Here is a 14,603-nt window from a genome sequence, read left to right on the forward strand (position 1 = left end):
TCAATCTCTCCTCATAGTCTAACCCCCTCATCTCTGGAATCAAACTGGTGAACCTCCTCTGCACCGCCTCCAAAGCCATTATATCCTTCCTCAAGTTAGGAGACCAGAACTGCACGCAGTACTCTAGATGCGGCCTTACCAGTACCCCGTACAGCTGCAGCATAACCTCCCTGCTCTTAAATTCAATCCCTCCAGCAATGAAAGCCAACATCCAATTTGCCTCCTTGATAGCCTGCTGCATCTGCAAACCAACCTTTTGTGATTCATGCACAAGCACTCACAAGTTCCTCTGCACAGCAGCATGGTGCAATTTTTTTTACTTTTTTTGAAGATAAGGTCAAGATCCAGCAGAAAACACATGATTTACTGGGGAAGAGTGATCCCTGCACCTTCCAAAGGCTTCTTAGACCTGGATTACCTTCAGCTGACATTTCAGGGCAATGGAAAAATAACCCCAATGTTGTCTTCACAAACTTTTCCAAAGTCAGTGTCTTCTCCCACCCCAGCAGCATGGCCCGAGTTACTTTCAGCTGGTTGATTCCTGGAGCAGACACTTAGTTCTGTCACAGGAGATTTCCAGGCACATGGGAAAAAAAAATCACGTATGTGCTGAGAACTTCCTTGAAGAAATGCAACAGTCTCACTGATGCTGGGGTCCTCTGATACATGATTACACTCAGCATTCAGGATGAGATAGTAAATTAGATTAGGCATTGGCTTTGTGGGAGAAGCCAGAGAGTGGTAGAAGAGGGCTGCCTCTCTGACAGGAGGCCTGTGACTAATGGTATGCCACAGGGATCGGTGCTGGATCCTTTGATGTTTGTCAACTATATTGATGTTCTGGATGATAACGGGGTTAACTGGATTAGCAAATTTGTAGAAGACACCAAGATTGGGGGTGTGGTGGAAGTGAGGAAGGCTATCATGGCTTGCAGAGAGTGCTGCATCAGTTGGAAAAATGGGCTGAAAAATGGAAGAAACACACATCAAAGCCGCTGGTGAACACAGCAGGCCAGGCAGCATCCCTAGGAAGAGGCACAGTCCTGGCAAAGGGTCTCGGCCTGAGGCATCGACTGTGCCTCTTCCTAGGGATGCTGCCTGGCCTGCTGCGTTCACCAGCGGCTTTGCTGTGTGTTGCTTGAGTTTTCAGCATCTGCAGAATTCCTCTTGTTTGCGTTGAAAAATGGAAGATGGAGTTTAATGTAAACAAGTGCGAGGTTTTACACTTCCAATCAGGATAGGCCTTATACAGTGAATGGTAGGGAACTGAGAAGTGTTGTAGAACAAAGGAATCAGGGAACACAGGTCCATAATTTGATGAAAGTGGTGTTACAGGTAGATAAGGTTGCAAAGAAAGCTGTTGGCACATTGTCTTCATAAATCAATGTCTTGAGTACAGAAGATGGGATGTTCAGTTTAAATTACATAAGACATTGGTGAGGCCTAATTTGGAGTATTGTGTGCAGTTTTGGTCACCTACCTATGGGAAATATGTAAACAAGGTTGAAAGAGAACAGAGAAAATTTACAAGGATGTTGCTGTGTCCGGATGACCTGAGTTATATGGAAAGATTGAATAGGTTAGGACTTTATTCCTTGGAAAGTAGAAGATTGAGGAGTGATTTGATAAGAGTTATACAAACTTATAAGAGTTATAGTTAGAGTAAATACAAGCAGGCTTTTTCCAGTGAGGTTGAGTGGGACTACAATCAGAGGTCATGGGTAATGATGAAAGATGCAAAGTTTAAGGGGAACATGAGGAGAAACTTCTTCACTCAGAAGTTGGTGAGAGTGTGAATTGAGCTGCCAGCACAAGTGGTGCATGCAAGATTGCTTTCAACGTTTAAGAGAAGTTTAGATAGTTACATGGACGGGAGGGGTATGGAGCCCCATGGTCCCGGTGCAGGTCAACGGAAGTAGGCAGCTTAAATGGATTCAGCAGGGACTAGATGGGCCGAAGAGTTTGTTTCTGTGCTGTACTTCTCTATGACTCTATGAGCAGTCAAAGTGGAGAAAGCAGCATTTTGAATGGTACTGAGAACCTCAAGGGAGCACAAAGTCCTGGATGAGTGACAACAGTACAATACTGAGAGACAACCCTCTCAGCCACCTTCAGCTTCATACATGAGAAGAGACTGTGCTTGCCACCACAGCCTCACTAGCCACCACTGAACCTACAAAACGGGAGGAGAGGCAAGCATTCCTCCATTCTAAGGGACTTCCTCAGAAGAAGAAGTAAAAAGGAGTTACACAAGATTGATTTGACCACTGAATTTCCATTTGGTTCCTTCCTATGCTTAATGGAGAATTCAGATATCAGAGGAAGTGCTTTATTCTCTGAAGACACAAGATATCCTCCGTTATCTGATCCAAATGACAGTAGCTAGTTCATCAAACTGCACAGTAAGGACATGTGGCCTATTCTACATATGGAGGATCACAGATGATTGGGATCTACCGTAACTAAATGATCACTTGGGACTTCACCTAAAGACAAAGTTAAAACAGTATGTTATTGAAATTCTTAAATTCTTTAATCTCATGTTTATTATATGATAAGTACAATGACTTATGAAGGCCAACGTGCCAAAAGGTTTCTTTATGACCCTATCTACCTGGGACGCCACTTCCAAGGAATTAGGCATTTGTTTTATTATTATTATTATCAAAAGTATTAAGCTAAAAGAAGTGCTATTTCCCCAATTTAATGTAATATTTGTTGATGATTGTCAGGCATGTATGTGCATATAGGGCAGCATTAGGAACTGGTTTGTATTACCTGTCATCACTATTTATGTTGTACTGCAGTTTAGATGATGCTGTACTGCCATTGGGGAAGACTTCCCAATTACTAGCTCTACACTGATTGAGTAGCAGCACAAATATACTGGCATTCAATGTAGAAAATTGTGCCTTGGGCAAGTACCAGCACAGAGAGCAAAATGGAGGACATCAGAGATGACAATAGGAAGTTGACATGATGGATGTGTTGGGGAGCTTGAAAGGTGTGAGTGGATCCAATAATTTGCACTGCATATAGAATGCTTTTAGATTTAGATTATGAGAACACTCAGTCCTCTTTTATTGTCATTTAGAAATGCATACATGCATTAAGAAATGATACAAATGTTTCTCCAGAGTGATATCACAGAAAACAGGACAAACCAAAGACTAACACTGACAGAACCACATAATTATAACATACAGTTACAGCAATGTAAAGCTACAGCAATGCAAAGCAATACCATAATTTGATGAAGAACAAACCATGGGCATGGTAAAAAAAAGTCTCAAAGTCCCTGAGTCGATCGACTCCCGAGTCCCCTGATAGCAGGTGGCAAAAGGGAGAAACTCCCTGCCATAAACCTCCAGGCACCGTCAACTTGCCGATGCCTTGGAAGCAGCCGACCACAGCTGACACTGAGTCCATCCGTCCGAAAACTTCGAGCCTCCGACCAGCCCCTCAGATACAGCCTCCCGAGTGCCATCCTCTGCCAAGTGCCTTCGACCTAGCTCCGGCCGCTGAAGCAAGCAAAGCCGAGGATTCCAGGCCTTCTGCTCCGGAGATTCCGGTTACCACACAGTAGCAGTGGCAGCAAAGCGGGCATCTCAGAAGCTTTCCAGATGCTCCTCCGTACTCTCACGTCCGTCTCCATCAAATCAGAATTGTGCACGGTCCCCTACTTGACAGATTACAGATATCATTCACCAGAGAGGTTGCACGTGCTACCATTTTTTCCTCCTCCAATCGAATGTTTGGAAACGTTAAGAGAGTAAGCAATCTTTTCAGGATCACAAGGGAGGAAGTAGAACAGGAAAGTGTAACCATGCATGAGAATGCAAAGGAAGCACCATTGCTGATGAGAAGCCAGCGGAGGGACCTGCTGAAGAAGGGTGAGACGTGATCTTTCATTACCATACAATATAGAGGAAGATACAAGGCTTGATTTATAAGTGGGATATGCCCTTATAATGTTATACAGTGTGCTTCTATAGGTGGAGAGCCTGCAAAAATGATAATGATGGGTGTTCTTCCCTCCTATGTAGCCCTCAAGTTTTTCTATCATCCTTGTGCCAATCAAACGGTTTCTTAAAAGTCACTAATGTTTCTGTCTCTACCACCACACCTGACAGCGCATTCCCCTCACCCACCACTCCCTGTGTAAAAAAAAATTACTTTCTTCCAACCACTTTAAAATTACGCCCCCTCGTATGAGACATTTCCGCCCTAGAAACAGTCTCTGGCTGTCCACTTAATCTTGTACACCCCTATCATGTCACCTCTCATCCTCCTTTGCTCCAAGTATCAAAATAAATAATTTTGTGATTTCAACAGTCTTAGTAAGACTATAGTAAAGGTCTAGTAAAAGTTTATAATGGCCATCATGGGAGGAAGGTTGAGGCACAGTTCTGTTGGAAATTGGAAAAGGAAGTTAAGTCAAGGTGGTTGCAACTGAGATCATGGTATCCAGTCATGTACAAATATAATGTCTAATTGTAACTCTTGTGGTTATTGGTGAGTTCCTGGCAATTGTGTTAATTCCTTTGTTGACATTTTGTCCATTTGGGTGAGTTGACTAACATGATGATACAGAATGCATAATACATTGCAATCAGTCAAGAGGTTATGTGAAGGCAACAAGACCAGACGTGAGGCATCCCTACTAAAATAATCCACTAGAATTGGGAGTGCCCAGAATAGATATTTCAAAGCTACTATGTGCAATTTCCAGTTCGACTTAAGAGAATGAAGAAATCAAGAGATCAAGTGAATACATAATTGATTGAATTACAGTCATATATTAATGTAAATAGTACTTTCATTATTTTCAGCCTGCAGCAGTGACTGGGTGGCTGACAGTCAAGAACAGAAGCAGTTTGTCGGAAGTAAATAAGATTATGAAAGGCATAAGTTGGGTACAAACCAAAATAAGGCCATAAGACATGAAACATAGGAGTAGAATTAGACCATTCAGTCATGGCCGATCTGTTATCCCTCTCAACCCTCTTCTCCTACCTTCACCCTGTAACCTTTGACGCCCTTACTAATCAACCTGGGCTTTAAATATACCCAATGACTTGGCCTCCACAGCCAAGTATGGCAATAAATTTCACCAATTCATCACCCTCCAGCTAAAAAAAAATCCTCCTCATCTCTGTTCCAAAAGGATGTCCTTCTATTAAGAGGTTCTGCCCTCTTGCCATAGACTCCATCACCGTAGTAAACATTCTCTCCACACCACTCTGTCAAGGTCTTTCAATATTCAACAGGTTCAATGAATCTTTCTTTAAACTCCAGGTACTACAAGCCCAGAGCCATCAAATATTCCTCATATTCCCCTTTCATTCCTGGGATAATTTTTGTGTACCTCCTCTGGCACCTCTCCTTTGCCAGCACATCCTTTCTAGATAAAGGATCCAAAATTGCTCACAATTCTCCAAGTGCGGTCTGATCTGTGCCTTATAAAGCCTCAGCAAATCTTTTTCACACCAGAGAGACATCAAAAACAAGCAGGCATAAGAGATAGAAGTTTTAAGGGGAATTCAAATATGACTTGGACTATTTCAGAACAATACAACAAACCACAATCCCTGAGGGCGTAAACATTATGTAAATATTTACATAATGGTATGCAAATAAATTTAGGCTATGTAAGGGAACTATTGATTATGCCTGGACATAACACAATGCATAATGCAAACATCAACACAAATGAATCCACAGATATTACAGACAGATCTGAAAATCAAAACAAAATTGCTGTAAATCTGAAAACAAAAACATGGTGGGGATTCTCAGTAACCAGGAAATGTCTTTGGAGAAAGACAAAGCTAACATTTTGGGCCATTGACATTCATCAAAACTGTGACCGTGACATTAAGACATTGACATGAAACAGTATATTTGATTGGAAAGATGTAATGAGATATAATGAGTGGTGTGTCATTGGGATGGGACCTGACAGCCCACTTCCATGAGGCACCAACAGAATGGTTATGAAATGTTCCAATGGCACAAAGCTAGACGGGGTGGCATGGCAGTGTAGTGATAGTGTAACACTTCACAGTACCAGCGACCCAAGTACAATCAAGGAGTTTGCATGTTCTCCCTGTGACTGGGTGGCTTTCCTCTGGGTGCTCCGGTTTCCTCCCATAGTCCAAAGACATTCCGGTTGGTAGGTTATGTGGTAATTGTAAACTGTCCATTGATGAGGCTAGGGTTAAATCGGAGGATTGCTGGCTGATGCAACTCGAAGGCCTGGAAGGGCCTGTTCTGTGCTCTATCTTAATCAATCAATCAAGAGATAGATAGATAAGTCAGGCATCATCTATGCAGGAGAATAAACGATTGACATTTCAGGTCCTGTTTGCCTTCTTCAATCCTGACAAAACAAGCTCAGCTTGTCCAGTCTCTCCCCTTGTTAAAGTTCTGCAACCCAGGCTACATTCGGGTCAACTTCTTCACTTCATCCGCAGCAACCAGCACCATTCTATAGTGTGGTGCCCAGAACTGCACACACGTGCAGTCTAACCAGCACTTTACAACCTAACACCCCAAATACTATACTCTATGTCCCACCCTATTTGGGCTTATTCTGGAGGTAGGGTATATAGCAAATATTATTTTCAACAGCAACCAATCTTCAGATTTGAATGTGGATTGCAGATTGAATTTAAAATGCCACTCGGAACAATGGTCTCCCTGGAGCTGCAGACTGGGGCTGATCACCTGAGATATCTGCATTTGCATGAATGCAGCTGGAGAGACGAAGGGGATTAATACTCATTTTGGGTGGTGTGTTGGAAGTGTTGAAAACTATATGTAATTAAAAGAAAGCATTGATGATACACTGCACCTATAGGATTGTCCTACTGTTACCTTAGATCTCTAGCTTATAAACTTGTCATGTAGTATTGGGCCAGGCAAGCCTCTTCTTCCAAGAGTGCCTGGAGAATGAAGCTGCTGCTTGTTTTGATGAATAAAGACATCTAGAGTAGATACATCAGTTTCAGTGTCTCTCTGGTGATATCGTTCACAGCTCGCAACAAAAGGTAAGCATGCCAGATGGGTATCAGACTGTGTTGCTATTTTCAAGGAACAATAGATTTGCAGCCCTTTGCCTCTTTGTTTATCAACATCCTTTAGTGCCCTACCATTTACTGCATGAGGCTGAGGGTAGCAGACACCAACAGAATCAACAAACTCAGTCGTAAGGTCAGTGATGTTGTGGGGATGGAACTGGACTCTCTGACGGTGGTGTCTGAAAAGAGGATGCTGTCCAAGTTGCATGCCATCTTGGACAATGTCTCCCATCCACTACATAATGTATTGGTTGGGCACAGGAGTACATTCAGCCAGAGACTCATTCCACCAAGATGCAACACAGAGCATCATAGGAAGTCATTCCTGCTTGTGGCCATCAAACTTTACAACTCCTCCCTTGGAGGGTCAGACACCCTGAGCCAATAGGCTGGTCCTGGACTTATTTCCTGGCATAATTTACATATTACTATTTAACTATTTATGGTTTTATTACTATTTATTATTTATGGTGCAACTGTAATGAAAACCAATTTCCCCTGGGATCAATAAAGTATGACTACTATGTGTCCTACTCCTGTTTGACTTCAAAAATGATGATCTTGCACTCATTGGAACTTAGTTCCATCTATCAGCACTTCACCCACCTTCCCAACTGATTTCTATTCTGCTTTAGCCCTTTAGCAACCTTCCTCACAGTCCACCACACCACCCACTTTGCAGAGGTCTGCGTTACAGATCGATTAGAGTATTTGAATCATGATTCACAAAAGGTTAGTATCTGGATGCTGCAAGTATTGGAAAAGATAACATAAGTTACTAATTATTGCTAGGGGACGAGAATGCAAAATTAAGTTATAATTCTGTTACGTAAGACATTGGTGGATCCTATCAGAAGCACTCTTACGGTTTTGCGTCCTTACTTCAGATCAGATTTATTCTATGACAACATGGGAACTAAGAATCACTGTTTAAATAAGACGAGTCGCCAGTTTAGGACAAATATGAGGCGAAATTTTATTCCCTGGAGAGCAGAAGCAGAACTATTGAGTATTGTTTGGGCAACAGATATGTGTTCAACGACCTGGTTAAAAAATTACTGGGAATAGGTGATAGCGCAGAAATGACGTTACATTCTCTCAGAAATTACATTATTAAATCGCAGAGCAATAGTAAGCGGCCGAGTGACCCATTCCTGCGTGGGAGTATATCCACAGATGCTGTGTGACTTGCTGAGTATTTCCATCATTTTCTACCTTAAGGCAAATCTGACTCTTGAGTCGGACCCCATAGAATGGTGTTCGGTGAACAGTCATTCGGGGTTAACAATCAGGGACAGCCTGAATGAAAGAGTGAGGAAGGAGTAAATACCTCTTCATTGTTGCGCCTGGAGCCAAAAACTCAGCTGAATGACATTGGGTGGCGCGGCACAGAGCTCTCCGGGAGATGTAGTCCCTATTACTGCCACATTGGCTCGGCAGATGGATGGTGGAACTACAACTCCCATAGAGCAGCGCGGCGGCTGCCGGCTAGCAGAGGATCTAACGGAGTGGATCCCCGGTGAGTGGGTGCTGACACTCCGCCCAATTTCAACCTGCAGTCATTTCTGACAGTTCGCCCAACTCCGGCTGTCTGACCGGCGAACGTCAGCCCAGCATCCTCCCTCGTCGCCAACCGCAGGCCGGTATCAGCGCTGACAATTCGCCCAAAATTCAGCCTGGTCACATCCCTCCGAGTCTGAGCCCGCAATCGACGTAGTTGAATCGCCCAAGCCAAGCCCGGAGAGAACCCCTACCTCCCCCTTCAGCCCAGAGTCTACATCCGTCAAAAATGGTGCCCCGAGCTGGGACGAAGTCCATCTCGGGCCAGAGCGTTGCAGAAAGTCATCGCCAGGATACGGTGCAGCTGCTAATATTCAACTTTTTGCTGATTCTCACCATCTTAACTATTTTTCTATTCAAACATCGGAGAGTTCGCTTTCTGCACGAGACTGGAGGATCAATGTTTTATGGTGAGGGCAGAGTATAAGTTACAGTATCGTATCGGGGGAGGGGGGAGTGGTGTAGCAGAGTGAACCATCTCCATTCTGGGTATTGAGTGGAGATCGATGCTCCAGTTAGTGTGTTAGACAAGAGTTAATGTATTGGTGATCCCCCAGCATGAGGAGTCTTGCAGCCTTGGAATGGCTGGTGCAAACAAGTCCTCCACTAACCTAAATCGTCATGGCTGTCAGCCGTTGGATTACAACAGAGGAAATGACCAAATCAGCGAGATGAGTCCCTTCGTTTCCCTGTCGATGCTCAGGTGCCGTTGCGAACAAGCAGCTCGGGCGCTGCTCACTTACTCCTTCCCGACGCTGCTCTGCTCCGCCACCACGGAGCACATGAGAGACGTGGCGCGCACATGAGCACATACAGTTGCACACCATCGGGGTTCACAGACGAACTGTGTGGGTTTGAAACTAGTTTGTAAAAGTTTCGCTTGGGGTGGAGATCTGAGATTAAAAAAAAAGTTATAAAGCAACATGGGAGAACACAGGAAAAGGTGGTTGACGTTTGAGATTAAGTCAAGTTAGACTTTGTCCACAAGTGCATTAAAATTCTTTGCGGTGGATAGCAAAGAATATGGGTCATAGGCATTACCTGCCCTTGAGTAGGTATTCATTGCTGGATCTTTATTCTCAGATACTTATTTTCTCGTATTGTGACCACAATAAAGAGTCTCTATATGAAGCCGAAGTATAAGCCCTCTCTCCTCCCCTTAGTGCAATATTTGATTGTCTGATATGAGATCTAACCGTGTGTTACTGCATTATGACTTTCCCATTGCTTTGCCAATAGTCACTGATACTGGCGTCATGCCATTTCTCCATCATACCCCAACGTCCTAGATAGCGTGAGGAAGTTAATGAAAAACATTATCTTGCAATGCATGCTTGAAGTTTAAAACCAGTTTCTATGACAAATAATGCCCAAGATAAATATGAATTATTTAGTAATAAATAAGTAAAACAATTTGATTCTAAATTGGTGCAAGGGAGCCAAAGAGAAAAGTATCTATGTGTGTTTCTGCCAGGGGTGGTGATAGTAGAGGCAGATACATTAGGGGCTTGTGAGAATTCTTAAATAGGCACATTGATGATAGGAAAATGTAGGAAGGAAAGGTTAGATTGATGATAGAGTAGGTTATAAGGTGAGCACAACTTTGTGGGCCAAAAGGCTTGTATTGTGCTGTAGTATTCTACATTTTATGTTTCTTTATGAATTAGAGAAGATTCCAAGGCGAAGCCATTTCTGTCAATTAAGGGAGTCACAGAAGGAGAAACTAAATAAAAAGCTTGCATTGGAATTTATGGTTGAAGTATCATCAAACATTCTGTTAATATTAAATAATTCCAGGGTGAATTAAATACCATCACTGGAAAAAATAGTATTAACAAACCAACAAGCCAAAGGCTAATATGTACCCTAGCCCAGATGAAAATCAGCATTACAACATTGGGAATGTATGTAGAGACAGAAGCTTAAGCTTCACCGTGTCCCATTATTTCACTTTATGTGAGCAATTCCTTTAGTTCCGCTGTTGCCCTCTCCTTTGCATTTTCCACCTAGGCTACCTAGATTTCTCTCCCAATTCTGATGAAAATAGGAAAACAGATTATTATCTGAATGGTGGCCGATTAGAAAAAGGGGAGGTGCAACGAGACCTGGGTGTCATTATACACCAGTCATTGAAAGTGGGCATGCAGGTACAGCAGGCGGTGAAAAAGGCGAATGGTATGCTGGCATTTATAGCAACAGGATTCGAGTACAGGAGCAGGGAGGTACTACTGCAGTTGTACAAGGCCTTGGTGAGACCACACCTGGAGTATTGTGTGCAGTTTTGGTCCCCTAATCTGAGGAAAGACATCCTTGCCATAGAGGGAGTACAAAGAAGGTTCACCAGATTGATTCCTGGGATGGCAGGACTTTCATATGAGGAAAGACTGGATGAACTGGGCTTGTACTCGTTGGAATTTAGAAGATTGAGGGGGGATCTGATTGAAACGTATAAAATCCTAAAGGGATTGGACAGGCTAGATGCAGGAAGATTGTTCCCGATGTTGGGGAAGTCCAGAACAAGGGGTCACAGTTTGAGGATAAAGGGGAAGCCTTTTAGGACCGAGATTAGGAAAAAGTTCTTCACACAGAGACTGGTGAATCTGTGGAATTCTCTGCCACAGGAAACAGTTGAGACCAGTTCATTGGCTATATTTAAGAGGGAGTTAGATATGGCCCTTGTGGCTACGGGGATCAGGGGGTATGGAGGGAAGGCTGGGGCAGGGTACTGAGTTGGATGATCAGCCATGATCATAATAAATGGCGATGCAGGCTCAAAGGGCCGAATGGCCTACTCCTGCACCTATTTTCTATGTTTCTATGAAATAACTGTTTCTCTTTCAACTAATACTGTCTGACCTGTTGTTTTTCTTTCTTGTTTTTTCTTTCTTTGGAGGAAGGAAGCAAACACACAGTAACAAGTTTTCTGAAGGAAATAAGAATAGTTGGGAATGTAATCTGCAAAGAGGGTACAAGCTGTTTACAGCGAGGAATTGAAAGGTCAAGGGGGTGGAAAGTAAATTATACTGTGGGAAAATATGAAGTTGTTCATTTTGAAAGGATATTCCCTATGTATTAGCAATCTCCCTTAACAGTATTTAATTCAAAAGGCGAGCATATACACCCACATTCAATCTGGGCTAACCTGCCTTTGATTTTGTTGTAGTGCTTTACCTTGATTTCAAATTGTATTTTTCAGCTTATTAGGTATTTAAGCAATCAGGACTCTAAACTTCAGATATGAGACATCTTAAACAAAAGAAACACTCAGCAGGTCAGACAGTGTCATACAAGTTGAATACTTTTCATCAGAAGAAGCCAGATCTGCCAGAAACTAGAAAGGCTAGTTATCTGAAATTATTGAATTCGATTATTATCCTAAGGGCTTTGTCAGAAGAATAACTCCTGTTGCTTGAGTTTACCGTGGTCTTTTTGGGAACAGTTTAAGTGACCAAAGGTAGAGAGGTAGCACAGAGTCACTCTTGCAGACTGAACAGAGGTGATAAGCAAACCAGTCCCTTGAACTGCAGTTGGTTTCTCTCGTGCAAAAGGAATCTTCTGTTCAAGATGGCGCCAGTGAACGACGATTCCTTGGGCGACATCTTTCAGACAGCAAATCTCTCCAATTATTTCACTTTTTCTACGCCTTCTGCTTGTTCTTTTCGTCTTGTTTATGTTGCGGAAACTGTTGGAGCCTGTGACGTACAGTTTGGAACTCGGTTGAAGGACCTAGCGCAATTCTGCGTCCGGAGAGCTACCTCATAGAGATCAGAGAAGGGAGCCCGAAAAGGACTGAGAACACGAGCTGACTCCTTGAAACGACTGAAGATGGGACACGGGATCATGGTTGACTCCATCTCGGAACGGCGAGGAAGATCGAAGCATTGAAATGTATGTGGAGGCAGATAGCAATGGCTGTCAACGGAGGCCACCAGGGCGACTACAGTCAGCCTGGATTGGTGGTCACTCTTTACGGAATGACAAAGCTTGTGCAGCCGCTCTCCTCGTATGCTGATGAAAAGATGTTTTCGATATTTTGAGATTTATATGATTATTGGACAGTACTTTATATTGGTCTCCTTCAGCTCCTTGGTGTTTTCTTTTTTGTGGCCGATTGGTGGATGGGTGATCTGTTAATTTTTTGTGTATAAGGGGGGTAGTTAGAGGTTTTGATGCTACTGTTGCTATTTTCTTCTACAAGTGAGGGCGTAGGGATTGTTATTGTCGCTGTTCTTTTCTGCGAGTGAGGGGGTTGAAGATTGTTATTGTAACATTTTTTTCTGTGGATGAGGGGACTGGGGATTGTTACTGTTGCTGTTTTTTTCTTTGGGGGAGGGGTGGGGGATTTGATGCTATTGTTGCTGTTTTTTTCTGTGGGTGTGGGAGGTTTTGGGGTCTGCAAATTTTGCTTCTTCTCTTTTTCATCAGTTCCCAAGGTCTTTCTGTATTTCATGGCTATCTGGAGAAGTCAAATATCAGAGTTGTATTGTATATGCATATTTTGACAATAAAATGAACCTTTGATCACATTGTGAGGATTTCACTAAATTGGAAGAGGTACTGTCATTACCTCACTTGGATGGAGCATTTGGGTTCTTCATTTGGGTGATAAGGGAAGAATTACAAAAAAAAACAGGGCCAGTGTTACATGTCCTGTAGTTGTATGGGGAAATGCATGAAAGGGGAAGTGAGCATTAGTGGAGATAGAAGTGTGAATCAGGGAATTGTGGAGGAAATAATTCCTTCAGAATACTGAAAAGGAAGGTTGTATGTCTGGTGTTAGCCAAAACCAACAATTTTTATATATTTTGCTTTGTGTTGACTTCCACCCTGTCATAGGCATCCTGTTTCTCTGCTCTACATTTCACCTTTACCTGCCATTTAAGGCATGTTTGATTACTAATTGTTTCTGGGTCTGGTGAAAGGTCATTGACCTGAAATATTGATATGCTTCTTGCTCCACAGATGTTCCCTGATCCACTGAGTGTTTACTGTATTTTGCCTCTGTCTTAGAATTATAAGTGGTTGAGTGAACATTTGAAAATGTATATCATTTTTTTGCTGTTAAAGATTCTTGTAGACCAGCAATAAACATATCCCACAAATTCCCTCTGAGCCTCTACCTACTGTATTAAAAGTTTTATTTCTGTCCCAAGTTGGTGAACTCTCATCTGAGGGAGATGCTTTCTTTCTTTTGGACCTGACTGGACCTCTCATAATTTTATGCATCTCATTTAAATCTCCCCGCTATCCATGGTTCCAAAAAAATGCCCTGCTTTACATATCTGAGCATACAAATTTCAAAAAGTATAAGGAAGTATCACAACTATATATTCTCCATTAAAGTTATCCTCAAAAATATACTTTGTTCTTCTCTCCCACTTTTCATCTGTCCCACAGATTGTTCTAAAGCTGTGCTTTAATTTAAGTTACAGTATTTATTTCCAATTTCTTAGTTACAGTTTGGAACTGGATATTGTAAAGGAATTGGAGGTATTATAGGGTGAAGCTATAAATGGATTGTAGTAATGTAGCAATAAATGTTGAGTAACTGGGAAGTTTGTGGACACAACAGAAAGTATGAAAACGCCACCATCTAAAAGTTCCAAGTCACACATTTCAAAACTGGTGTTAACTCAGCATGTCAATGTCAAAATGTTGAAACGCGCTGCCCACATTTGGAGAACATTAATCAGACCAAATGCAAAAGTTCAACAAGGCAACTGGTCACCACTTTCTTTTTGGCCATTGCAGGCAGTAATTGCCAGCCATGGCTCATTCCCCCGAACAAGCAAAAGCGCTTGCTAACACAGTAGGTTACCGGCCTGAAGACAGAGTCACGAGAAATTTTACTGAGGCTGGAAATCTTGAGCGGCACACGCACACACAAAATGCTGGAAGAACTCAACAGGTCAGGCAGGATCTTTGGAGGGAAGTTAAGGTTTAAGGATGTTAAGAGATCAG

General features: G+C 42.6%; 1 protein-coding gene across 1 annotated transcript in view; it reads left to right on the forward strand.

Moving 5' to 3' along the window:
* Positions 1-8,590: 8,590 nt before the first annotated feature.
* Positions 8,591-14,603, forward strand: part of LOC140196215 (sodium/hydrogen exchanger 9-like) — a 574,106-nt gene continuing 568,093 nt past the window's right edge. Inside the window, exon 1 of the mRNA XM_072255022.1 lies at positions 8,591-9,052. Coding sequence (XP_072111123.1) covers positions 8,872-9,052 — 181 coding nt within the window. The 5' untranslated portion in view covers positions 8,591-8,871. The remainder of the gene's footprint in view (positions 9,053-14,603) is intronic.

Source organism: Mobula birostris, chromosome 4, assembly GCF_030028105.1.
Source record: "Mobula birostris isolate sMobBir1 chromosome 4, sMobBir1.hap1, whole genome shotgun sequence".
Taxonomy (NCBI): domain Eukaryota; kingdom Metazoa; phylum Chordata; class Chondrichthyes; order Myliobatiformes; family Myliobatidae; genus Mobula; species Mobula birostris.